Below are 27,807 nucleotides of genomic sequence, written 5' to 3'. Positions count from 1 at the left end.
TTTTAAGAATGATGACTGGCAATTAGATAACCTGAAACATGCCTGGTTTCAAATGCCAGCCTGTCATTAAGGCATCAATTGTGTTGAAATGTTCTTTTTGCCCTCTAGTGGAGAACCTAACTAAATATGATTGATACTTCAGTTTTCAGAACTGTTTCTCTTAAAGTATCTACTCACCACCATTCATCTTTTTAATGTTAAAAGCCCAATTAATTTGCATTTACCCATTTTGAACAGAATGTTCTTTATGAACATTTTATACAAATTCATCCATTCTGAAAACAATTTGGCATAGGCAAACAGTGCCCCTGTTTCGGTTTTCTGAAAAATCTAAAAACATTAAAAACCAATTTTTAGTTGGCTTTTTCTCCTACTCCACCCACCTCAAAGGTTTTCTATTCTACATTACCTAAACTGCTATCCAATTCCCATGAACTCCCAAAGTTGTCAGAAAAGTTTTGGAATTGAGAGCCAGGTGGCTCTCTGTGTATTATCTCTGTGATGATAGAAAATAAATTACCTTGGTTTATTCACACAGAAGGATTTCTAATTATGTCGATGGAACAAAAACAGATAGGATTAATGAAGAGGAGAAAAGAATGTTTTGAGTCCAAAATTCCAGACGACTTCTTTCAGTACCCGTAGCTGCCTACAGTGTGTCGAAGTATTAGAGGTACAGTGGTTCTCTTGGCCACTAACCTTTGGACCTGTGGCTGCAGAAAATGGCTGCAGCCTGGGGATGCAAGGTGAAGAGGGCTGTGGACTTCGTGATAAACCCAGGCTCTTCCCATAACCCCCACCACCCCGGGGTGTGTCACTGCATCACTAGTTTCCAGTTTCCTCATCTGTCAACTGAAGGAGGTTGATTGAGCTCAGTGGTTAGTTCCAGTCCTGAGCTATAAAGTGTTATTGTTGAACCAGACACAAGTCTGTGATTCCAGGGTGAAGGTGGTGATGCTATTTCTTTGATGTTAGGCACCAACTTGGAAGCTAGTTTGCTGGAATCACGGACAAACTGTTTACACTCTCTGAGCCTCAGTTTCTTTGTATGTAAAATAAAGGGATTAAAACCCACTTTCTGAATGTTTTGAAATGTAAATAAAATGCTGCCTGTAAAGTAAGTGGCATGTTACTTGGGACCACATGGTTGGATCTAGAGGGCATACTTCTAAGTGAAATTAGTCAGAGAAAGACAAATACCATATGATTTCACTCAAAGGTGGAATTTAAGACACAAAACAAAGAAAAAAGAGATAAACAAACAAACAAAAAAACCCAGACTTGAAAAATTAGAGAACTGGTCTGGTGATCACCAGAGGGGAGGTGGGTGGGGGATGGGGAAAATAGGTGATGGGGATTAAGAGTCCACTTATCATGATGAGCCCTGAATAGTGTATAGAATTGTTGAATCACTATATTGTACACCTGAGACTAATATAACACTGTATGTTAATTATGCTAGAATTTTAAAAAGATTTTAATTAAATTAAAAAATAATTAAATAAAAATAAAGTGGAACATTTGCCTATTTTTCCAAATATGAATTTCTTTCTTGCAAAATTTCCATGACCCCCTCAACTCTTACGCTGCTTTCTTCTCCCAAATTCTGCTAACCCAGGGCTCCCAGGGATACAAAGCTGTCTGGCAGTCTTACTTCTTGCTAACTTCAAACGGTAGCTTCTGGTCCTATATGCTTCTTCAATACTCTGGCCTGCTTTCCTTTTTTTTTTTCATGCTTGTCCTGTCTCTTTTCTTTCCTGCCTGGCAACCTTCCTGCTGCAGTTCCCTCTCACTGGAGTGGCCAGCAGGCCCCCAAACTGCTTCTGTTTAGACCTGCCTTCAGACATCATGACCTCATGAAGTCCTTCCTGATTCATCAGACTGGATCAGGACTTCTACAACAGATACTCATAACCACTCAGTTGTCTTCTACGTGGCAGTTGCCACAATTATAATTCAGTAATGGCTTCTTTTGCATATTTAATTTCTGCTTTTCCCAAGTAGAGAAAATACTTGACCAAGTGCCCTTATATTTCTGTATACTTGATTTCAGAGTAAAGCCAGCAGAGACACCTAAGGGATACTTAGTAAATCCTTGTGAAATAAAGAGGTAATGTATCACCTTCCAGGCTCCAGGGTTCCAAGACTTCAGACTGGAATAAAAAGTTGCAAAGTCTACACTCCTTGTTACTGGTAGGGAATTGGGTATTAGTTAGACTAGGTTTTTGTGACCTTAAGCCAAGCCACTTAAATTAGTGCTCATTTTCTCATTTGGAAGCTATGTGCAATTGTAAACTGCTTATCTCAAAGGAGAGTTGCTTTATTCTTGAAATACATCTATAAAAGATTTTTCACATCTTTAGATCTAAATATTTACAGCTTACATTAGAAAAACGGTTTCTGGTTTGTCTTTTTAATTTCAAAGCCCCCTAAGCCTTTGAACCAGTTGGTGAAGGTTGGAATACTTTAGATTTTCCCTCCTCCAGCAAAATCACAATCTGCCGTAACTTCTGTTGATTAATCTCTGTTAAAATATTAGAAGAAACCTCAAAAACAATTCTCCTTTCAGATGAGGTACTAAAAAGTTTAACGCATGTTGGAAAGACACTGATAATATTAAAAATTTAATTCATTTGCTGCATTTCTGTAGGTTCAGAGAGTCAATTTTCTGAGTAGCCATACAATAGTACTACCAGTTAAGATATTCTCAATAATGGAAACAATATAAACATTACAACTTTATTTGAAAATAAATAAGTAGGGGAACAAATGGAGAAAAAACAAGTGAGAAAAGCCAACATTTATAGGGTGAACTATAAACCAAAAGGTTTAAAGGAAACATGCTCATGACCCAGGAATAGACTAAAGCCAGTTTATGGTGGAAACTTTCCTACCTATTGATCCTGGATATACGTTTCCTTCCTTTCTTCTGTCTTCCTAGCTCATCACACAGTACCTTACCACCAGGAGACTTCATCAGAGGTTCCAGAGTCCATTGTCAACTCTCATCACTCCATGATGTGAAAACAAAAGACAGTAGAGCTCAAATCTCCCAGTGAGTTCACTGTCTAGTACATTCAGGTGCTTCCCCCTCTACTCCCATAACTGTGTGTTTCTCATTCATCATACATATGGCTAAAAAGTTTTCCTTCTCTATTCTAACAGACATCTTGCCCTTGGCTTATTATAAGTGGAGTGAGCCTTTACCTAGAAAAGACAAATAATGGCTTGAAAATATTTCCATTGTGCTCACCTTCCTCTCACTTTGTCATTGCAGACAAATTATATTTCCTCTTTATTCTTCATCTATAATCCCAAGAGCAGCTGCTTGGAAAAGAGGCTAATAAAAACCCATCAGTAAATACTCTGTTGATGTATCATAAAGATACATTTCAAATTAAATGTTTCAGCTTTCTTAGCAAAAACATATTCTAATATAAAGGATTGGTATATTCTAAAATCTCATTTTATGAAAAAGGCACTTTAATTTCTTAAAAAGTAAATCATAAAAAAGTACACGTTGGCAGCTTCGGTACTTTCTCAAAGAGAAATGACTTTTAATAATCAAAGTACTGTACTGGAAAAAAATGTACTTTCTGATTCAATAAGTCCATGAATACTGGATATATAAACACTCAGCCCAAGCACACTCACTCCCATGTGCTTGTAAATGTTACAAGCACAGGGAGTAATTTTGATTAAGAACTCAACCTAACTTTTTTTTTTTAATTAAGGGGAAAAAAAATTAAAAACCAACCTTTGACCTAAGTTGGTATATATATACCATTTATTTTTCATAATGAAGTTTATTTTCTTGCTGAATCATTACAAAATCTATTTTATTATTTTTAAAGATTTTACTTATTTGATAGAGAGAGAGAGAGAGAGAGAGAGAGACAGTGAGAGAAGGAACACAAACAAGTAGAGTGTGAGAGGGAGAAGCAGGATTCCTGCTGAGCAGGGATCCCAATACAGGCTGGATCCCAGGACCCCAGATCATGTCCTGAGCCGAAGGTACATGCTTAACCAACCGAGCGACCCTGGTGTCCCTGAAGCATTAAAGAATTTAAAAGACAAGAGGAAACATTTGCTATCAATGGGAAAGCTTCGATGAGGTAAAAACTTTTTTTTTTTTAAGATTTTATTTATTTATGAGAGAGAGGGAGAGAGTGTACAAGTGGGCAGAGGGGCAGAAGGAAAAGGAGAAACAGACACCCCTTCCCCACCCCACCCCCACCCTCTGCCTCCGCTAAGCAGGGAGACTAAGCCAACTGGGGCAGGAAGGGGTTTTATCCCAGGAACTCGGGACTGGATCCCAGGACCCTGGGATCATGACCTGAGCCAAAGGCAGATGCTCAAAGGATTGAGCCACCCAGGGGCCCCAAGGAGGTAAAAACTTTAAAGATCATCCAGTCCAATGAAGTTATGAGTTTAGGAGTTCTAAGTGAGTCTCAGGAATCTGCATAATTCTAAAGTTCCCCCACGTAATTCTCATGAAATGAGCCCAGTTTTGATCCTAAAGTAAAAGCTTAAGAACCAAGTACAATATCCTACTATTCCAGAGGAAAAAGAAATCCCACTGAAAAAGAGTAAAGTATGTGTTCACAATACCATTTCTGTAAATTAAATTATACATACACCAAATAACAATGCAACATTTGGAAGAAAATATTCAAACAGATAAAAAAAACAGTATAGTTGACTATGTGGAGAAAGGAAAAGGGAGTGAGAAATCACGTGTAAAGCAAATACATATGTGAATAAATTTGAAAGCATGAAAGGAATCAATAGGTTGTAATAAAAGGAAAAACGGCATTTTAGATGAGAGTAAGGTTCTCCTAGTTACATCAACGGATTGCTCCTTCACTCCAGCACCAAAATTCTACAAACAGGTAGCATGCTGAAAAATATATTAAACTAGGTACTTAAGTTGGAACATGAAAGTTTCACTTACATGTTCCACTTGATCTTGGTAAAAATCGTATAATAGAGATTCTACATTTTTTAACTTTTTTTTTTTTTAATTTCCTTAAGTAGGGGCGCCTGGGTAGCTCAGTGGGTTAAAGCCTCTGCCTTCGGCTCAGGTCATGATCCCAGGGTACTAGGATTGAGCCCCGAATCGGGTTCTCTGCTCAGCGGGGAGCCTTCTTCCTCCTCTCTCTCTCTGTCTGCCTCTCTGCCTACTTGTGATCTCTGCCTGTCAAATAAATAAATAAAACCTTAAAAAAAAAATTTCCTTAAGTAATCTCCACACCCAAGTGGGGCTTGGACTCAAAACCCACCGATCAATGGCTTCATGCTCTACCCACTGAGCAAGCCAGGCACATCTAAAGATTCTATTTTATAAATAAGGAAACTAAAGCAAGAGTTTGGATTACTTTCCTAAACATGGACATAAAACAATTTGTTTATTCAACAAAATTAATTCAGTAATAGGGGCCATGGATGAACTTTTGTTGCATTTCACTATGGGTAAAGTAACTGTTAGGTCTGCTTGACTGATCAAACTGGACACTTTAATAATGACAAGGGGCGCAGAAATAATTGAAATCATATAATATTAAAAATATGTATTAACAAATGATTTTTATATTGGTAGATCTATAAAATATTTGTTTTCAAAAAACTATTTTTAAGGGGCGCCTGGGTGGCTCAGTCATGAAGCGTCTGCCTTAGGCTCAGGTCATGATCCCAGGGTTCTGGGATTGAGCACTGCATCAGGCTCCCTGCTCAGCAGAAAGCCTGCTTCTCCCCCTCCCACCCCCCCTACTTGTGTTCCTTTTCTCTGTGTCAAACAAATAAATAAAATCATTTTTAAAAAAATTTTTTAAAAACCACTCTTTTTAAAAAGTAAATTTTTCCCCTAAAACAGTGGAAAAACACATATGGATATAGTTTTCCAAAAATGTCCAGGGCAGATTAGAACACAGGTTGTCTTACACAGGGACATAGGTTTTTCTCTCTCCATGAAAGACCTTTAGGTCTTGCCCTGACTTCCAGGGGTCCTGATCAGAGCCTGGGGTCTGCAAATGGGTGTGATCAGGACCAGGGGGTTTCTGAGCAGGAAGACTGGAGGTGGGAGATAAATAAATAACTCTCTCCTGCTCATGGGTGAAAGCTATTTTTCAAGGGTCTGCTCCAGAGATAGTACTTAAATTGAACATGTTAGAAAAAGCTAGCTAGCCCCAACGCTTGCATAGAAAATATACAATAGAATTTAATAGCAGTGGAGCCAATGGGAGGATTCTTATGCAAGGAAACCAGCCACACTTTTCTCTTGGATGAGAGAGAGAGCAGCGATGGTAATGGTAAATGGCTGCAAACAAGGCACAAGGATAATGCATTTTAGAAACTGAAAGTGAAATAAAAATGGCTGCACAGTCACAAACAAGGCCTCTGAAGAATGTAATTTTTTGAAAACCGAAAGAGAAGATGTCCTCAGAACGGCTGTCAGCATTCTCCTGGGGATTTAAAACTGTCTCTCTGTCTATAAAGATGCTATTCTTATGCATATTCTTACGCAAGCTTTCACTGTAAATAGAGCCTTCCTGAGTAGGAAATCCCAGCCTCGCTCCCCAGCACACCAGAAGTCAGCCCAGACTGTGCAGTCTTAGTTCCCCCTCCTCTCTGTCCTATTCATAGGCCTGCTGTGGGTTTTCTTGTTTGTTGCTGGTGCAAATCAGGCAGAATAGAGACTCAGGGGAGACAGCAGGACAGAGAACATCCTGTCCACCTGGCCTAGTGTTTCTGCCAAATACAAGGTAGAAAAGGTTGTTGGGATGAGAAAAGAGAAAAAGGTACAGAAAGCTGAGTGCTTTGGTGGAAAAGTGAAAGTGAGCCAGAAGAACTGGAATTTGGGTTTGACTTAAAAAGGCAGCTGTGCCTCAGAGATGATGGGAGTACGAGACAGAAGAAAGGAGGCAGAGGATGCAGAGAAGAAAAAAAGGTCATGAAGGGCCATCAACTGTCACTAGTGTCCTTACCTATGGCCAGGACAGTAAGTAGTTGAGACCCCTGTGGCAACATCTGAGTGGTGTGTAGGAAAGGAATCGTTCCAAATGAACTGACTTCTCAAAAACAGAGGGGGCATCCACTAGTCTCCGACCTAAACACTGACGGGTATGCTGTGCATGGTACTTTATTAACTTTGAAGATAAACATTTTTATAAGAATTTCAAAATGGGGGGGAAATTGGTAAAATTGATATGGGAAACAAAGGCAGAAGAAACATTATTAAATTTCCTTACTACTTATAGTCCATTGACAAGTCCTTGAAATAGGCAGGGTGACGTTTTCTAGGAACTCAGCTGTCTCCATGTTAATACTTTGCTAAACGCAAAAGGCAATCGTAGCCTGACCCTTGCCCCCGGATCCTGGGAGTCTACTTTAATGTATAAAAATTCCTTTGGAGACTTCTTTTATCTCTACCCACAATCATCCCCCAAACATATGACCCACTAATATACATCTGAAAGGTCTCATGACTAAAGTTTTATTAGACGGTAATAAATGGCCTTTTCCCAACAACAGCTAGGCCCCCCTCAAGGTCCTGGAAACCTTGCTTTCAAAAGTCCTTAGAGACTTATGCTATCCCTAGCCCCCTCCCAACTTTAAAGTATATAAAGAGCCACTCCTTTTTGCACCAAAGACATCTCAAGAATTCTTTCTTGGCCACTGCCGTCAAACCCTAACATATTTCTTGGGTCAATGACTCCAGATGAGATACAATTTTAAGATCGTAACTCCCCCACCAACACACATACACATTCAGACCTATAATTCCTCTGTACTCTTTATCATTTCAGCCATTATACATGGCCCGGCGCAAAATATGTCCAGAATAAAGAAAATTCTCTTGCATTCTGCTAGCCCAAATTTTGATTTGCAGGATCCTGAACCTCAAATTTAGAGCATGAACATAAAAGTTGTAAATATAGGGATGCCTGGGTGGCTCAGTTGGTTAAGCATCTGCCTTCAGCTCAGGTCATGATCCCAGGATCCTGCTATCAGGCTCCCCAATGGTGGAGAACCTGCTTCTCCTTCTCCCTCTGCCTGCTGCTCCCCCTACTTGTGCTCTCTCTCTTTCTCTGTCAAATAAATTTTAAAAAATCTTAAAAAAAAAAGTTACAAATATATATAATATAAACTATGGTCCTTCCTTTGTCATCTCAGGCCGTGACATTTTACTATCAGCCTGTGCATGTGTTCACAAGGTTTCTCTTTGCCTGAGGGCTCCTTCTGCAGATGAATGCTCCTCTCCCCCAAACACAGCCCTCAAATGAAGACTAGGAGGATTCCCTGCCCCTACCTCAAATTGACTATCTCTGGATTGTCTGTGCTGGCTCCTAGAATTCCCCAGTACACTCAACCTCTAATTTCCCACCTAGTCACTTGTTTGATGATATGCCCTTTATTAAACATCTTTTCTAGTTCCCCACTTCCTTCACTGGTGTTTCCTGGAACCAGCTCCCAAATTAACTACTTGTATATGAATCTTCTTTTCAGTGACACCAAAACAAAGGGACAATTGATTCTCTGTATTTACAGTAGTCATGTTCTGTAAAGTCACTGCAAACGTGGAATTCGCAAGTCCTGAGCCATTGCTCCAGGATGAAATATAAGATTAAGTTCCTGCGAGCCCAATTAATTTTTATCAGTTAATCACAGTCTTGTTTAATGTATCTTTCTGTTTAAAAACACCTTATTTGGGACACCTGGGTGGTTCAGTGGGTTAAATTAATTAACCTTAATTTATTTAATATATATCATTGGTTCATTAACATTGAACCTACAGCCGATAGCACTGTAACTCGTGCCTAAAGGAAGCTTACCCGACATGTATATTTTCTCTGTGAGGTACATGGTAGCCCTCTTGAGTTTCGCGCAGGAGACAGAACTTTAGCACTGTGCCCAAGAGGTCATTTTAAACAGTGAAAACCACAAGAAAAAGCACAGAAATTCAAAACATGTGGTACTCAATGGACCATGACAAGAATGATTGCTTACAGCATGAGAGCTCAAGCAAGAAGGCAGAAAGTCACCTTGTTCACCTCAGCTGGGAACACGTGCACAGGCCAATCCCATTTTTCGCTGTTCCTCACATGCTCGCACATGACCACAGAAGTACAGTGAGTATTGATTTCGGGGTTACAAATACATTTTCGTGTGTAGGCAAATTCATAGAGTTTTCTACAGATGAGGGGGCGGGAAAAGAAGGGTGATGAAGGATATGTAGAAGATCTAAGTGGATGGTTCTGAGAGGGCTTCACAAAAACTGATCTGCTCCCAGCATGCAGGTAACTGTGTTTTCCCATATAGGCTCGAGGGGCTCAGAAGTAGCTAAACTAGAGCCAATCAGGGCAGGCCATGCAGCGGGAGAAAGAAGGATGGAGCAAGTTATTCTGTGACTGATGGTCATATACCAGACAGGATTGAGGATACCCTGGTGGCCACCAGAGCCCATATTTGGCAAAGAAAGATCAGATGCCTACTGCCTCCCCACCCCCACCCAGTTACGCTCCTGTGCTGAAGCGCTCCATCAGCTCAATGGAAAGTGCATGGAACCCCCCAAAAAGGGACATTCTCAACTGACTGAAATTGTATTCAGTGTGCTGATAAGTCCATAGATTGATTCTATTTTGTTTCTACTTAAGATGGAAATAATCCTAAATATTCAAGCATTTGGAGCTCCTAGTGAATAACCTGGGTCATTTTAGGATTTGTTCATCATGAACACATATTTAGTGCTCCACCTACAATGTGAAAGACACCCAATCAAGCACATCACACCCTAGATGGACACTAGAACAATCACAACAAGCACATACAAGATAACCTGTAATGTGCATGAGATACCTTGGCACAGGCAAGGATTATAAAAACTAAAAGGAAAAAAAACATTGCTTTGAATGCTGATGAGTGGGAAAACTTCACAGAGGAGCCAGGATAATTTCACTAGGTGATAAAGGATGAAAATGGTTTGTTTTGTGGAAGGAAGGTGAAAAGCAGGAGGGTATTTTAGGGGAAGGGAATGCAGGAGCTAGTTAAATGGTAAGAAATTCCCCCAGGCGTGCCTGGAGGAAAGTAAGTTGATTGGTTTAAGTAAAGTAGAATAATAATAAAGAGTACTGAGAGAGAACTACAGGACAGGCATCACAAAGGAAGAATCCATTCAACCTGATGAATGACTAGCCATGAGGACAAAGCCTAAAAAGCTTTATAGCTGAATCAAGTCTGAGTCTGAGGTCTGAGAACTGTGGTATTAATGACAGAAGTAGGAACGCCAGAACAGAACTAGTCTGAGGCAAAATGAATGATGAGTTTGAGGTGACAACATGACATCCTACGGGAAGTGACAAGTGAGCAGCTGAAGATATAAAACTAGGTGACGGAGGAGAAACAGAATCGGAAATGTGGATTTGAGAATTATCAGTCCTAAGGTAATCATAGAAGTCTGCGAGTGGATGAGTATCTGAAGGGAGGCAATGAGGGAGAAGAGGAAGAAGTGTCCAGAAAGAAAACAAAGAAGGAGCAGTCAGGGGGTCGGAATGTGCCTATGATCCCAAGAGCAGGGTGAGGAGGGAGATTCAAGAGCGCATGATCAACCGTGTCAATTCCTGCAAGGGATAAAAGAGAGGACTCAGGAAATTCAGCTGAGTTTGCTGACAAGCAGCTAACCTCGAGAGAGCAATCTCAACAGAGTGGTTGAGGCAAAAAGACAGAATGCTTTCAAGAATGGGTTAAAGCGTGAGTTTATAGAGGGCAGATAGAGATAATGACTATTGATCACTTTGAGAGCGAGAAAGTCTTGAAATTACGAGGCTTGCAGCACTATCAAGGAAAAGGAGAGAGACCGCTCATTTCGTCTTTTCTTTTTAACTTTCTTTTTGAGGTTTCTGCAAGGAGGAGGGATCCAACACAAAAAAAGGACAAATGATTCAAGAGAATGCTGAGAATGACACTTCAGAAAGACTTATTAATCGTAAGATCTAATTCTTACATGGTTCCTGTAATGTTCAAGGCACTATTCTAAGTGCTTTTTACATATTAATACATCCTAATCTCATAATACTCTACTAAGGTGGGTACTATTGTCATGCCCCCTTACAGGTGAATCAATGGAGGCATGCAGAACCTAAATGACTTACCCCAAATCACCATCTGGAAGGAGTGGGGTCAAGAAATGAACCTAGACCCAGCTGTCTAGAGACATCACGCTCTTAACCATAGGTCTCTATTACTTTGAAGGATTAAAGAAAGAAGTAACAGTAATAACTCCCTTCATGAGATCTGGAGGGAAAAAAAAAGGATCTCCTGACTTATTACAAGATGGAAAGGGAAGTACCTGAGCATCATCACGTATGATATGACATCATATGACAGAGCTCCATCTTGCAAATAAGAGAAGAGGGTAGGGATTAAGGTAAAGACATAGGACACAGAGAGTCTGATGAAGATTTAGAAAAAAAGAGCACACACTACAGATTCAACAGAAGGATAATAAAACCTGTTAAACACCTTCTATAGTCCTGGTTGGTGAGGGACTATCAAAGAGAGTTAACTCAAGTTCAGTGTGGCTCTCTAGGGGGAGTTATGGGAAGATTTGAATTGGGAGATGAGCCTAGTAGGGAAAGCTGTAAACTATGTCTGGCATTGATGTTAGAGTATTGGAAAGAATTTAGATTATGTTTTACAATTCCAGACAAGAAGCTATTTCAAATAAAAAAAGACAAGTCCTGAAACCCAGTATGCTACTGGCTCTGTATTCATAACACAAGATTTATAGACATAGATATCAAATTGGTCATCTGTGTGTTTTAATGGGAGCAATTTAAGTAGAAGACTATTGAGTGTTCTGAATCTTTCATTAAGAAATACTGTCTTACATTACTATTACTATTATTATTTCTGATATGAATGTTTCTTTTTTCAGTAACCATAAATCTCAGACTCTGAAAGACAAAATATATTATGAAGATTGTGTAAACTGAAAATAGTGTCCAACCTCAAATCACTTTTATATATTGTTCTTCACAGCCTGATCAAATTCAGATGAAAATGTCAATGAAATACTGACTCTACCCTCAAATCTCTGTGAAGAAACCTGTTTCTAGGAAACATTACCAAAATATCAAAAAATAAGCTACTTAATGCAATTGATATTTAGAAAATACAATTATAATCCTCTCATAGGTGACAATTCATAAGAATCTGGTTATGTTATTTTCAGAATCACTAACTTTATTTAATAGCTAAATGGATTTCATATATGTTGACAAGGATTAAATCAGGAAAAATTTCAAAGAACATAAAATCATTTAAAATGTTACACTTTCTCTGAAATGCTGCTTTTTTTCTAAACCAAAAATAAGAACCAAGTCATAAAAATGTCATCTTGAACTTTGCCCAAAAATATTCTGTTTGCAGAAAATGGATATTTTAAAGGTTTAATTCAGGGCTGATCATCCAGTCATGATAGATACTATTACATATGAAAAATAAAATATTCTTCATATAATAATATTCACTTTTTAGATGACTGTCTTTAGACTGAGTTTATGAGCATTTTCTCAAAAAAAAAAAAAAAAAAGACATTTTGGGGACCAAAGGATATTGTACAACTACATGCTGGAACATTCTGATTCTGGCCTTTATTCGTTTCCAAGCACAGAGGTATATTCCATTGATATAGAGAATTTGCAAAATAAATGTTTTTAACTAGCTTTTGAGTTAAAAAATAATAACTCCAGGTTGAGTTTAACTAATCAATTCTGTTGTGAAATTTTCAGAACCTGAGAGTCTATAATAGACAGGATGACCTTATGGTAATGCTCAGAAGAACAAAGGGCACTTGCACATAAGCTTTATGTGGTAATATTAGCCTCTTGCTTCTAGTAGAATATTTATGATTGCATTCCAAAGCCAACTATAAATACTTTTTTCACTTAAAAAATACATTTAATATATCTAAAAAGATATAATTTGTATAAATACATAATATATTAAAACATTCAAATAATTATATATAAATTACATCATAAATATAATACTATAATAAAATATTGATATAGTAAATATTTAATATGTATAAATATATTATGTATAAGATATCTATAATATATATGTTTTCTTTGGGGTAATGAACACCTCATTTTACATATCCCATCACTATACATAATGAGGCAGATAGACACATTTTAAAATAAAATATTAATAGCATAAGGTATAAACCTGTTGAATCACTATGTTGTACACCTGAAGCTACTGTAACATTGTGCCAACTATACTAAAAAAATAAAATGAAATAAAATGAGATGTTAATATTATTTTACAGATATTTGTAGACATTCTAAGAATTTCTTTGCTCATTGATTTCAACAGGAAGTGCCACCCCATTAAGGCACTATAATTTAGAGACGCTTTTTAAAGAACATTGAACTGAAACTTGAAGATAAATTAATAATGCTATCTTGTAAGGTTTTGGAAAATTTCTTGGGATTTCCACCTGGGGGTTAGAACATGAAACAGTAAGGAATGCAAATCAGGAAATGACTTTGAAAGCAAAAATAAATATTGACTAAGTTCTCAAGGTTAATTACTATCTTTTTGTAAGGTCATGGGCTTTAACACAAATATTTAATATTCTTAATATATATGTTTCCTCTACGCTTAAGTTTTAAAAGTTAAGCATAAAGAAGCTACCCAGCACAGAACAATTCCCACCTCAGCAGGGAATTCTCACCTTATTATATGTGTTGCCGCTAAACAAGGTATGAGAATTCCCCTGTTCATCACTCAGTGAGAAGGAGGACAAATGACTGAAAGGTCCTGGGGTAAGACAGTCAGCATGTGAGAGGGTCTGTGGAGGCAGCAGGGACTGAGCAGGAGGATAGAGTCTACTCTGATATAAAGGGTGGAGAGAAACAGGCTTGGGAGGAACTGTCACATCCTGGGAAGAAGAAAAGTATAAAGAGCATGTTAGTGGACGAAAGTCAAGCTCACCTGGAATTAAGTCAAAACATTATAGACTTTACGTCAGAATCTCTTCCTAGTAAGAAGGAAGCCTCTGCGCGCACTTGGGCCCCTCACAACACACCGCTTTCACAGCGTATTGTCTCTTTCAGGAATTCCTGTCGGTCTCCCTCCTCCAGCCTCCTCCCGCAGAAAGAAACAAGCACCTGCAGTGTCTCCTGAAGGGTGTCAAGGTTGTCATTTTTCAAAGTGTTGAGAGGAGAAATGTTTAAGGAAGGTGAGCGTCCATCCCAAAGGTGATAGGATAAGATCAGAAAAGGCTTTGTGGAAGAGGACAGTAACAATGGAAATGAATTTAAGAGTGCTTGTGATTTGGTGTGGAAGAAATGGGGGAGATGGGAGGCCATCACAGAGGATATCAGTGTGCAAGCAGCAGGGCCAAAGCATCGGTTTAATTCGTGGTGCCGTTAAGTTGTGAAGCTGGGCTGAGGAAGGGCAAGGGATCAGGGAGAGGTAGGTCTGGAGAGACACATGAGGTTTTCAATCCAGGCAGTGTGTTCCTTTGGAGAGAAACTGGAGAGAGCACACAGATGAGTTACAGTGTAGAGAGGAGAGGGAAGGAGGCTTTCCCTAGGGTGGGTCTTGAACCTGGAAAAATGGGTGAATGCCAAAGACTCTGAGGAAGTAGGACCCACAGTATGAGGACAGGAATGGGGGCAAAAAAACCACAAGAATGGGAAGTCTTGAGCCTACAAAGAAAAGCTCCAAAAAGGGCCTGTATACATAAATATCTATGAAAGACAGGGCTACTTTTTCAGATATATCATCTCTTATATTTCTGCAACTTTTAATGTAGGGAAATAAATCAACAGTGATTATCTTGTAGTAAAACCCCTTAGGACATGAATCTTATAAAATGAAACCTTTATTCACCTCTGTGGCCTCAGAGTCAAGTGCAACATGTAATATAGTAGACGCTTAATGCATTAATGACTGAAATTTCAGAGGAATATAATATTTTCTGTGAGTTCAATACTGTATTCTATTATTTCTCTGCTCCATAAGCAATGAACTAATAATATATTTGGTTTAGTGTGAAATGGAAATTTAGTACGAAATAATACACATTGCTCAAAATTATATTTAACAAGCAAGTAAATTCCACTTTAAAACTATACATTTAATATTTTTAATGTAAATTTTGGGGCACCTGGGTTGATCAGTGGGTTAAGCCTCTGCCTTTGGCTCAGGTCATGATTCCAGGGCCCTGGGATCAAGCCCTGCATGGGGCTCTCTGCTCATCAGGGAGCCTGTTTCCTCCTCTCTCTCTGTCTGCTTCTCTGCTTACTTGTGATCTCTGTCAAATAAATAAATAAATAAATCTTCAATATTTTTAATGTAAATTTAATTCATTTTGCCAATACGATGTATTTTTCAGCCACTGATTGTCTTTCTAAAGTGTACATTGAACATGTTTGCTATATTGGTAGATGTCTTTTTATTTTTTTAAAGATTTTATTTATTTATTTGACAGACAGAGATCACAAGTAGGCAGAGAGGCAGGCAGAGAGAGGAAGAGAAGCAGGCTCCCTGCAGAGCAGAGAGCCCCATGTGGGGCTCAATCCCAGGACCCTGGGATCACAACCTGAGCCAAAGGCAGAGGCTTTAACCCACTGAGCCACACAGGTGCCCCTTTTTTCTTTTTTTTAAAGCATTAGATTCAAAACTTACTTTTAAAAAACTCAGAAAATTTAAGCAGGTTAGAAAATTATAATTCTAGATCTTTTAAGTTTGTAGAAATGAGAGATTATAAGCCTCTGTACCTTGAAATGGTAACTAACTGGTTTCTTGTTTGTGCTGCAAGTGTTTACTTGACATATCAAGCAAATACAAATAATTTTACACATGCACACGATAAGCACACATTATTATAAACAAAAAAGATAGCATCCAATTTGCAACATTCTGCATCTCATTTGTTTGTATTTTTCCCCCACTTAACAATATCTTTAGAATATTTCTATGTCAGTACATGAAAGATTTGGATTTCCTAGAAAAACACATTACTGAGTTATCTCACAGATATAATTGTCATTCAATTGATTCTTTCGGAAACTCTAGGTATATCACCCAAAACATCAAATATTTAATGGTATGATAAATTTTACCTCCCCTTTGCCAGTTTTCATACTTTTAATTCCTTCCTTTTGTGTAATTCCATTGGCCCCTGCCACTAAAATTATTAAATAATGGTCACATTATTGTGCACCTTGAAGGGAACACTTTTAGTGTTTTCCCATTAAAGATGGCTTTTAGATTGAAATATATTCTAATTTTGTTTTATTTCTCAATCAACGATTTCATTATTTTATCAACAGCTCATTACAATTCTTAATCAGTGTGGAAACTGATTGATCTGAGAACCCAGTAGCAAACACAAAGACTAGGTGTGTAAGGAAAAGGTAGCATTATTACTGACAGTTGATGGCTGGAGGAAAAGGTGAGAGGAAAAGGTGAGCAGAACAGTTCCTGGTTCATGTTCGGCTTCAGCTTTTCTGGGAGGGTTCAAGAACCCATTCCGAGGACGTCAGAAGCCAAGACTGTAGTGATCCTGAGGCAACAGAAGATTCCCTAGATGGGGGACTCGGGCAGGGCTAAGGTCTAACCAATCAGACAGAAAATGTTCCATATTTCTGTGCTCTCTGTAGCCAACCTCCCTATCCCAGGAGCTGGTCAAGCCTGGACACTTCCGTGGGTCAGAGAGGTTCCCGGCTCTTCCAGGCAGGGATCCAAGAGCAGAATCATATCAGCATTTGGACAGGCTACAGGGAGCTAAGGGTTCCGGCCGGGATCACTTTGGTTAATACTATGGTGCAAAGGTGAAAGAATTCTTGGTGGTGACCGCCTTGACATATATGTCACCTGAGGCACCTGTTCTGATCTGTGCTAGTTGTCTTCTATGCTTCATATAAGCCATTAGGCTGTGATTCTCTTTACCATCATCTTAGAAATTTTCTTTGCCTGTCTCTTATATTCGATCTCCTGTCTCCAGTACGCCATGTCTTTCTCGGTTCTCTTTTGTATCTCTTGGGCCCTAGAGGAGTTTCCTGGGGGGAAATGGAGTGTTAGAAGAAAAATTGTGACTTTTGCATGTTGAAAATTTTGTTCTGCCCTTACATTTAATTTTTCCAGTTTTCTTTTGTCAATTCTTATAAATTCATTTCCCTCACTTTCCTTATGCACAGGATATGTTGTTGTTCTTAAATTTTCCAAATCAAATATTTAATTCATTTGTTTGTATTCTCATATTCATTCATTAACCATATCTAGAGTCATAAGTTTTCTTCCAGAGACTATTTTGACTGTATTCCATAATTTCTAATAGACAATAGTTTCATTACTTTTTTCTTCCAGGTAGAAATTTTATTTTGAATTTCCTCTTTAATCGAAAGTTTGTTGAAAAGCACGTTTTTCAATATGCAGGTAGCAAGGAAGGCCAAATAGTCACAATGGCTATGGAAGTTTGTTACTTTTCAAAATATTTTGCCAGAAGATAACTTGAGAACCTCCAAATGATTCAAAAGATATTCTTGGTCCTTCTCTATCTCATTATTATAAACACACACACACACACACACACATGCAAACACCCATCTTTATCCCTACGTTTTTATTACTATATATAGGAATCTTGACCATATACAAATGTAACATACATAACAGGCCCTTTCTATATACTCTCTGTGTGTGTGTGTGTGTGTGTGTACACGCATCTACAATGACTTTGTCATCAGAGCTTATCTATGGATGTTGATGTAACTTTAGCCTCACACCCACAATTATTTTACATATTCTACTGCTGATTATACCTTCACAATTTTCTCATAGAATTGTAATTTGATATAAAGAAGTCCCTTACTTTAAGGAATAAATTTTCTCTAACTTATTTCTCTTATAAGTCCCCAAAATGTCACTCATTGTAGATTTCATGTGTAGAACACAAATGCCATACACTGAAACTATTTTAAATCTGTGTTTTGATTTAACTGCATTATAAAACTGCAATACGGTGTGATTGCTCACTATGTCCTGTTTTAAATATTCAGATATGTTTTCAATGCACTTCGTAATGTTCTCTGATACAAAGGAATGAATTTCAGTTCATCATTCTGTTGTTTTCTATGTATTACTTTATAGTGTTTTCTGCAGCAGGAAGAACATGTATGTTTCCAATTAAGTTGGGTTTTTCATTTTTCCTTTATGAATATTCCTCAAAAAAGATATTTATCATTGACTTCAGCAAAATGTTAAACATTATAATATTGAGTACCTCACATCTTTAAACATTACTAAAGTTGCAAAGCATCACCAGGTCCCGGATGCCTACTTTGTAAATATCTTATGATGCCATAATACAATTATTAGTTAAAACTCAAGGTAAAACTATAAATATAGATATACTAATATGAATGATGAATTAATAATATGGCTGTTAACAAGCTTATACTAGATATAGGTCTTACATCATCACTGTCATTTCTTGTTATTTATTTCTATATTAGTAGTGGTATACTCAATCCAGAGTATTTTGCAGATGTTTTAAAATAAAACCCCTTGTTCATTTTATGTGGATTATTTTAATTAAAAATAGTTATCTGATAAATCATATGTCCGACTGGGCACATGAACTTCAATCAAGGATAAAAGGCTTAAGGAGTAGCCAGCTGAGGACTCTCTGTTCACTGCACCAAACTGAAGGGCTGACACTTTCCCAGGAAATCTCACTTAAAATATACATGAGTTGTGACTGTCTAGCACTCAGACTTACAAAGGACACCAGTGTAAATCCATATTAATCAGCAAAGCTTAAAATATTTCTTAGAATTTTAAGTCAGGAGGTGGCCAGCTTTTCCTGTGAGGGTCCACTGAGGATATACAGTAGACTTTACAAACCATATGTTCTGTCACTGCTACCATGGTAGCATGAAAACAGCCTCAGACAATACATTAACGAATACGTATGGTCGTGTACCAATAAAATATTATTTATAGGAACAGGTGGTAGACCAGATATGGCCAACAGGTAATAGTGTGAACCCTGTCGTACATCAATAAAATCTTCATCATATCTGACCTGTACCCCACCACCACCCCAAAGAACTATCTTGAGGTAGGTAGATACTGCTTTGGAGATCACTATTCTAAATGATTCCTGGAAATGAACATCATCTACCCTGCTTTCACATCCAATAGATGAATCTTCTAATGTTCTAGTTTTTGAGGGAAGGATAGGGAATCATAAAATTGTTTCATGCCCGTTTCTATCAGTGAGATGTGTTACCAAAGCCATTTCTAGTAAAATGCTTTAAACTGCTTTTCACTTACTTGAGAATTGTCTTTCCCAGTATAAAAATACTTAGGACAAATTTTTCAAAAGAAAATAAGCTTGACTTAGGAGCTTGATTTTTAAAAAGGGATTCTTTTATTTGATTATAATGTCATATCTTGAAAAATAAGGAACACAAGAATTAATGAAGCGAGTAATACCTTTGTTCATTATAGAAAATTTAGCAGACAATATGCGGTGAATAAATTAATTTAGTTCTGTTTATTAAGAGAGCTGGAGAAACTGCAGAATTAAGTATTGACAGAGACTTCAGAAAATTAATGCTATAGCCATATCTGCTGCATTTACCACTCTAAAAAAAGCCTACTTTCCCCTCAGCTATCAAGTGGAACTATTTAACTTCAAAAGCTGTTTTCACTGCAATACCAAAGGGCATTTTAAGGCACTATGGGCTCTTTTCATTAAAGCCTGCACATCTGAGACTCTTTTGTTCCATCCTGGCATTTTAAAGTTACCCCCTTTCCCGTGGTTTGGAAGTGAGGGTGAAAATCCACTTTCTCTTCTCTCCTGCTGTCCCCACTTCACACCATGCAGTGATTTGTGCCTCTGGAAATGCAGAGCATCACCAGGTGAAATTACTGGAGCCCTCTTTTATTTTTTTAAGATTTTATTTATTTATTTAACAGAGAGATACACAGCAAGAGAAGGAACACAAGCAGGGGGAGTGGGAGAGGGAGAAGTAGGCTTCCCACGGAGCAGGGAGCCCAATGCGGGACTAGACGCCAGACTAAATCCCAGGACCCTGGGATCATGACCTGAGCGGAAGGCAGACGCTTAATGACTGAGCCACCCTGGTGCCCCTGGCATAGCTTCTTGTTTATCAGCCCTTATCCTGGAGGATCTATACGCATTTTAAAAACAGACATACTTTAAGCCACACTTACCTATTTCAAATTCTTATTTGAACCAAAAAATGCAAACATGTGAAGTATGAAAAGAAATAGCATATGCTTAGCTTTTTCAAATCCCCTTCACCCCAAAAAGTTTTTAAATGATTCAAATACAATTTGCAAGATAGGCTTTGGATTAGTTAGGGCTTAGCATTTGTGGTTGTCTAACAGCAAACCTTAAAGAGTAGATGCCCCTGGGAAGGTACTGTGATGGCAACATGCTCAAGGGAAAGAAAGAGAAAATATGTCATAATCAATCACAGTGGGCGCTAGAAGGTTAAAATGCCCAGTTTTGTTTTTCTATACATAGAGTTTAATTCTTGTCTTAGGATGCCACCAGACATGTATTTGGTAGAGAGGTGCCACCAGACATGTATTGAAGAAGTCAAAAAACAACACAGAAAAGAGACTTCTGTGATTTCTCATAACTGGGGAGGAGAGAACATATTTGATATGGTCTTAGCAAGGGGTCAAACCCTTTCTTCCAAAATTATAGTGATTTTAAAGGAAATGATAACACTACACATTTCAAATGTGTATTCCCTTTCAAGTGTCCAAAGCCCTTTTGCAGTGACTATTTTGTGTAATCACAAATGGGTATCAGTATGGGTACCATTAGAAATGGGATGAGTAGTCCCATCTTTTTCTAGGATAAGGATTAAGTTCAGAGTTCCCAGGCTCACACAGAATCCATGTTCTTTCCACTGCATTCTATTGCAAGGTTTCCCTCCTTTGCAGGAAGCAGAAGAATCAAAGACTCCAGTAACCAGCAGTCACAGAAAGTCCCTTAAGGGATCAGAGGACCAGAGGACTGGGCCATGGTGTGTGTAGCTTGAGTGTGTAGTGGACAGTTTCACATGAGGAAGTACAGAAGATTACAGGGAAAGTTAAGATTGACAGAAAGAGACCAAGGTCCGAAATAGGTAGAAATCACTAGAACCTAAGCTTTAAGAGGGCGGGGATACTGTCTGCTTGATTTCCAGCAGAGTCACCCATATATGTTGCAGAGCTTGGCACACAAACGTTAAAGGGTTGAATGCTAGGAGTAGAGAGAAAGGAATGAGCATGGAGGGAAGCAGCAATGCCACTCATCACGAACGTCAGGAAACCATAGCACTGAGGGGACCACATGTTACAATTTTGACCTACACAGTAGATTACAAAACTTTCCATCTCCCCAAACATTATGGCCTGAGCAACACTTGCTCCTTTCCTTTTTTGAATCATCTAAGGATGAGAAACATCAACCAATAATATTTAAATATTTAATAACATTTATTATTATATTCTAACAGTATTTACAAACATAAACACAGAATTGTAGGGTAAGAGGGCACCATCAAAAGTATTTTGTACAATGCCCTCTTTTTGCAACTATGTAATAAGGTTCAGGATCAGGAAGGACTTCATCAAACAACAGGCATTTTTCATACCGCTACCTGACATTCAAAAATTTCTCTTAAAAAAAAATTCTTTTTTAGTTGATTCTCCTGAAACCTAACAATTGGGGAAATACAAGAATGAAGGTAAAATATATAGGAAGTTGGGGAAGCCATAACTTTGCTGAAATATCTAGTGCCAATGAAAATGTATGCCCTTTAATAAATGGGGGTATGGCTAGAGGCTATATGGTATATGGGGAAATCCCATCAATGGAGGCTTTCTTACCTCCTTTATACAAATCAAACAGGGGAAAGTTCTTAGTTAAGGCACAAAAAGAAGATACCTAGTCAGTGTCAGTTGAACTGAAATGCTGTTGGCAGTGGTAGCATTGAGTTTCATTAGTTTAGCGTTCTTAGAGCTGGAAGGGAGCCAAGAAATGGTGTAGTCCAGGATTTCTCAACTCCAGCACTACTGACAGTTCAGGCTGGATAATTCAGCATTGTGTGAGACTGTCTCATACATTGCTTAGAGGCCAGCATTCCTGGCCTCTACCCACTAGATGCCAGTGGCATCCTCAATTATGACAACCAATAATGTTTGGGCCAACGTCACCCCAGTTGAAAACCACTAGGCCAGCCCAATTCTCTCACTTCATTGATGAGGTTCATGGCTCACAAATGCACAGGGTAGAGCTGATTAATCAAGGGTAGAGCTGATTAATCAAGCTTCCGTGGCTGTGATCCAGACTTAGAGTTCTTTCTGAAAAACCAAGCTGCTCTAGTTTTCCTTTGGTTCAATTATACCTCAGAATGAATGAGCTCATCAGATCCTCCCTGGATAGAGGTTCTAAAATTGGGAGGTGAGACTAGCCTGACCCTACAATATCCTGCAAAAGGCCAGTCCTTCCACAAAATGCAGTTCAGGAGAGCCTAACATTTCCTGGAAATAGATTAGCCAAAGATTGAAAAAAACACCTCTATTTCCGAACTTACCCAAAGGAATGAATGTCATACAGGCTTGCTTTATTCGAACCGGGAAAATACGTTAAGCCTCTCAACCCCACCAGATAAATATAAGTGACAATCCAGTCCCGGTGAGTTGTTTATTACCATGCCAAATGCAATTTTCTATTTTCAAGGAAAAGTAAAGGTGTATATATATATATATCTGTATATATATATATATACACACACACACACATATATATATATGTTAAAAATATATATATATACATACATATACATATACATATATATGTGTGTGTGTGTGTGTGTGTATATATCACACCTAAAGGTCCATAAGACAAATTGATATTTGGATGATCCGGCTGCAAGAGATTAAATTTCTCTTCAGATGTCCGTATTTGGAGATTAGAACATTAGTTTGAAAAAGTCTAAAAACCTGCCAGCTCTGCGGTCCTTGAGGAATCATCAATTTTGAATTTATAGATTTTACAGATCTTCCTTTCCATGCAGCCTTCGAAATAAATAGAACTACATTTTTGCACTTATGTAATGTATTCCATACATTTTCTTTTTCCATATATTTACCGTAAAGGACCTGCTTCACCAGCTTGAGTTGAGTTTTCCCATGTGCTGGACTTCTCAGGCTGTCTGTGGTTCTTTAATGGAATTCAAAAACCAGTTTATTTACCCCCTTTTTCTCTCTGCTTCATTCTCTCCTATGCATTCTTTTGGTTGCTCCTATCATTTGAATTTGTTGTTCTCCTTGCCCAAATTACCCACCTTTTTTTTTCTTTACCTTGGATCACAGAAAAGAGGTTTCTAAATCTCTCCACATAACTCATCTTCAGACTTATATATTTTGCTGTGACCTTTACATTTGTCAACAAAGTCTGTCTAATCTCACCCACACTTTAAAATAAGTAACAATCTCCCTGCTGCTTAGAGAGTATAATGTGTTTCAAACACATCAATCTTAGCATTTATATTCAAATAGTACATCCGACTTTTACTGTGTCATCCTCTCTGCTTTCAACCTTGATTCCTCTTCTTATGGGTCAAAGAAAATTATTTGACAGAGAAGAGAAAATCACAAGCCTCTCACTCGGATCGCATTTTCCTAAGGATCTTTATTGTTAAATAACAAAGTTTAATCAAGTAAATTTTAAAGATTTACGTGGCTTTATTAAAGGATTCATGAACCTCCAGGAAGTAGAAGAGAGCTCTGAGGAGTTAGGCAAAATGGAAGGTTTTGTAGAAGGGTGGGGCAAGACCATTATTAGCAAAAGAAAAGTATTGTTCCAGAGGAGGAAGCTTTGGGCAGGGGCGGGGGGGGGCAGGTGTCTTATCATGCAGATTATTACCTCCTATTTCTTTGGTGGGCAGGGAATGATAGAAAAATTCTTGACTGACAAGCAAAGACTATATTTCCAGGGGAGATAGAAACTGCAAATCAATTATATACTAAGCACAGGTTCAAGAACTCTAAACGATACCATCTGGGGCCCATGGTTTGGGGGGTTTTTTAAAACATTTTAAATAACCATAAGTCACTTTAAGGTAGTTGTAGAATTGAAACTGTGTAGGGAAGGAGGAAGGGGAGTATTGTAGACAGTGTCCTGGAAGAACAGCATTAGTTTTACCAAAACTGTCTTAAATGCCATATTGGTACCATCTATAGTTCTATCTACAGGCTGACCTTGACTCAGAGTTCAAGGAGAAGTTTGGGGTAGAGACCAGTGAAGTAAAACATAAGAATGTATCATTTTCCTTCCCAAAACAAAACTTTCTAATCTCTAAATAACATTTACTCTGGATAGAACTTAAAATATTTTTACACAGCTACCTTTTCTCTTTTGACATTCTAACTGTTGTTTAATACTCTTCAGAAGAAACTAATATATGATACTTAATTTTAACGAAACCTTATCTTAAAACTGTAGCATAATTTACATGAGAGCCTCTAAATATGACAGTACCATTCCTCTTAAATAGAGATAGATAGGGACATCATGAGCTAACAGAACATTAAAGAACACATTTGTATAAAACTTTCAGATTATCATTTTTTCCCCATAGATTAGGATATGGTAAGATACTGTATATCTACCAATATTTCTTAGGCAACTAATGCTTCAGAGCTTGACTAATTATTAGAATTAATAATTAGAATTCAGTTGCTTAAGTAATCATTAGAAAGAGAATAATTCTATCTATTATGATCCAAGTGGCAATGGGTCTTCTTTGTGTGTTTGTTTGCTTGTTTTAAAGCAAGTAAGAATGTCTTCAATACTTTAATGCTATGTAAGGCAAGGGAAGGGAGACAAGAAACTAAGTTTCCCGTAGCTTGAAGACAACTGCAACATAAAATTGAAACTCTGTAGTTCCAGTTCTAATCTTCCAACCTCAATAATTACACAAGGTCATGAGAAATCTTAAACAGCCCCCCCCCAAAAAAGAGTGAGATGAAATCTTAAGTCTGAAAAGGTGATCCTATTTTGATTATATTCTAGAGAAAAAGCAAATATTGTCTCCACAGGACAATTTAAAAAAAAATGTTTATGATGATAAACTATTACATGTGATATAGTACCTGCGTATGATAAACTATTACCTATTACAGTTAGAGGGAGGAAGGAGAGGTGGGAAGGTAGAAGGAAGGAAGGAAATAAGAAAGAAAGGTGGGGAAGGAGGGAGGAAGACAAAAGGAAAAAGGCAAAAAACTCACAAAGATTTCATTACTCAAATAAACAAAAATAACCCGGCAAAACATGGAGAAACTAAATCTCTGGTCTTAACCCTTCCATAAGAAACGTAACACAAGGCATTTCAGTTCTCCCTCCTTAAGACAGTTTGGGAAAACCACTTAATCACTTCTAGACCTAGAAACCTTAAACATTTTAAGCTGAAAACTACTCTCAATGAAAGGTTAGCACTGGTAGATAATTTTACGACAAAAGAGAATGGACTATCTTGATTGAGAAACAATTGTTGAAATGGTAGCAATTTATGGCAAAGCCAGAAGTCATTCAGAATAAAAGGCAGTATTGTCAGTTTCACCTGTGACAAAGATGAATACTTGCTCTGTAATAGTAACATGCACGTGACACAAGGAAGTGAAGGTGAAGGTCACAGTAGAAATCTAACTTGATGAATAATGAGACAGAAATCTGAAAGTCACCCACGTAATCATCAAAGTTGAATGTCAAACAAAATTTGGTAGCGAAGTCAGGTATCTCAGAAAAATCAGAGAAAAGAAAGACTGAAAATACTACAAAAAAAAAAAAAAAAATCCCCCATAATTGTCCTTTTATGTTCTCTGCGAAGTGGTATGGAGGAATTTCATTAAATGGTCATTTTCACACAAAACATGTTCCTTTTCTTATTGAAGCAAATTAGAAGGAAAATAAAATTCAAGAGGCACACGTGCTAGGAAGTATTATTTCTCACTAAAAATTAAAAAAAAAATCCAGGGTAATCAGATGAAATAACAATATTTCCTCTTTAATTCTGTCCAAATCCTTTCTTTTTATATATTTCTCTAAGGCTTTCAGAAGAAAATGACATATTTAATACTTTGGGTTCAATTACTTATTTATAAAAAGAGAAACAGAATATTTTATGTAACATTTTATATAACTGAGTTTAGCAATTGCTTTTTTATTAAGTTGAAGATCTTAAGTGAAGAAATCACCTTTATCCAATTAGACACACTAACTGACCAGAAAACAATCAATTTATTTTGCCAACTTACAAGTTGTCAGACAAACTAAAAATCAGTGGGCTCTTTGAGTATCTTCATTCTCATCAGTGAATTGATTTTCTAAGCCTCAATGTCTTCTGGATGCCTGTTTGTCCAATCAATTCTGTTAATTACTTTTCAACTCTGACCTTGGCTGTCTATAGGGTATGCTTCAAAGTATATCACCATACTTTCAAATCCAAATGCAAGTGTGAGGATATTTTGCAATAAGTCAACAGGACCACAAACTGATAAAATAATGGATTTAAAGGTAATTTCAAAAAAGCATAAGCTTCATTCCGAAGAGTCTTTGTCACAAAATCCATCGAATACAGACGGATGCTTCCTGGCCTATGCCATTTTGATGTAAAAGCTGTTGATTAATAAGTCTCAATTACTTGATTATGCGTTTCGTTTCAAACTTCGCTTTTAGTACCCAGAGACGGTCTCCAGGCAAATGTTCAGTTCATTATCAGTTTAAAAGGCTGCCTGCTTGTATCTTAAGCTACAGTAAATACATTTCCGTCTGGTCTCATCATCTCTAGTGTCTGACATTTTGTAACAGAGAGTTTTGAAATCATATTTTATGGCAGTGAAGCTGTTAGGGGAAATTTATTGACTTAACAATCCCATCCAGCATCTCCTGTCATGTGGAACTGTCCCCAGTACAAGGCAGATTAGTGAATGTGAACTGCTTCAATTTGGCCCAAATGTCTGGCTAAAGAATTTTCCATTACATGGGTGGGTGAGATCAACTGAGTTTGGAACCATTCAATTTATTCTGTGGCAGCAGCAAAGGAGACTACAAGAGTGACTAGCGAATTTGAGTACATGCTCTTCTATTCAAGTTCTGATGAAGTAGCAACACTGAGATTATAAACTGTTATTACTCCATTTCTATTTTAAGTAGATCTAAGCATCTGCACTGGTGAGCTGTCTTTGATGTCTCTCTCCCTGGCAGATTCTGGACACGGAGATGGTAGTTAGAACGCCACATAGAGAGACTAGTTGGCCCGTGTGCAGGGACCCCAAGTTTCTATTAAATTATCCCTCTCATGCAAGGTTAATGAGGACGACCAGGGAATGTCTGGAATTCACTTTTAAATAGTATGCTCTACCTCTTTCAATCTGACAGTCTAGAGACTCCTTTTACTTCCCATATTCCACATAAAAGGTGAGATAAAAGCAAGAAAAAATTGGTTGAAAAAAAAATACGAGTACAGTTGTGTCTGTGGCACCTCCATATTTGCAAAAGAGTTCAAATTTTCCACAAATTATCTGGAAATTCATAGGTTTATGTTGAACATAAAAAGAGCTTTAAATTTGTAGTCTAGTCAGGAAAAGCAGGGCAAAGAAATGGCAACTCCTTTTAATGACAAGAATTTCCTAAACTTGAAAATGGAATTTGTCATTTTCATGGAGAGTTAATGGTGATAAATCTATACCTTGATA

General features: G+C 37.7%; 1 protein-coding gene across 9 annotated transcripts in view; it reads right to left on the bottom strand.

Moving 5' to 3' along the window:
• The window catches only part of MLIP (muscular LMNA interacting protein), a 254,404-nt gene that overhangs the window by 21,472 nt on the left and 205,125 nt on the right, over positions 1–27,807 (bottom strand). For 2 of the 9 annotated variants that reach the window (XM_080805319.1, XM_080805323.1), the window contains one exon: positions 13,742–13,948. The exons of the other annotated variants lie outside the window; for them this stretch is intronic. In XM_080805319.1, the coding sequence (XP_080661445.1) occupies positions 13,742–13,948 (207 nt within the window). The remainder of the gene's footprint in view (positions 1–13,741; positions 13,949–27,807) is intronic. 9 annotated transcript variants of the gene reach the window in all.

The sequence above is a fragment of the Martes martes genome (genome assembly GCF_963455335.1).
Source record: "Martes martes genome assembly, chromosome: 6".
Classification (NCBI taxonomy): domain Eukaryota; kingdom Metazoa; phylum Chordata; class Mammalia; order Carnivora; family Mustelidae; genus Martes; species Martes martes.
This window is presented reverse-complemented; position numbering and strand designations above follow the sequence as displayed.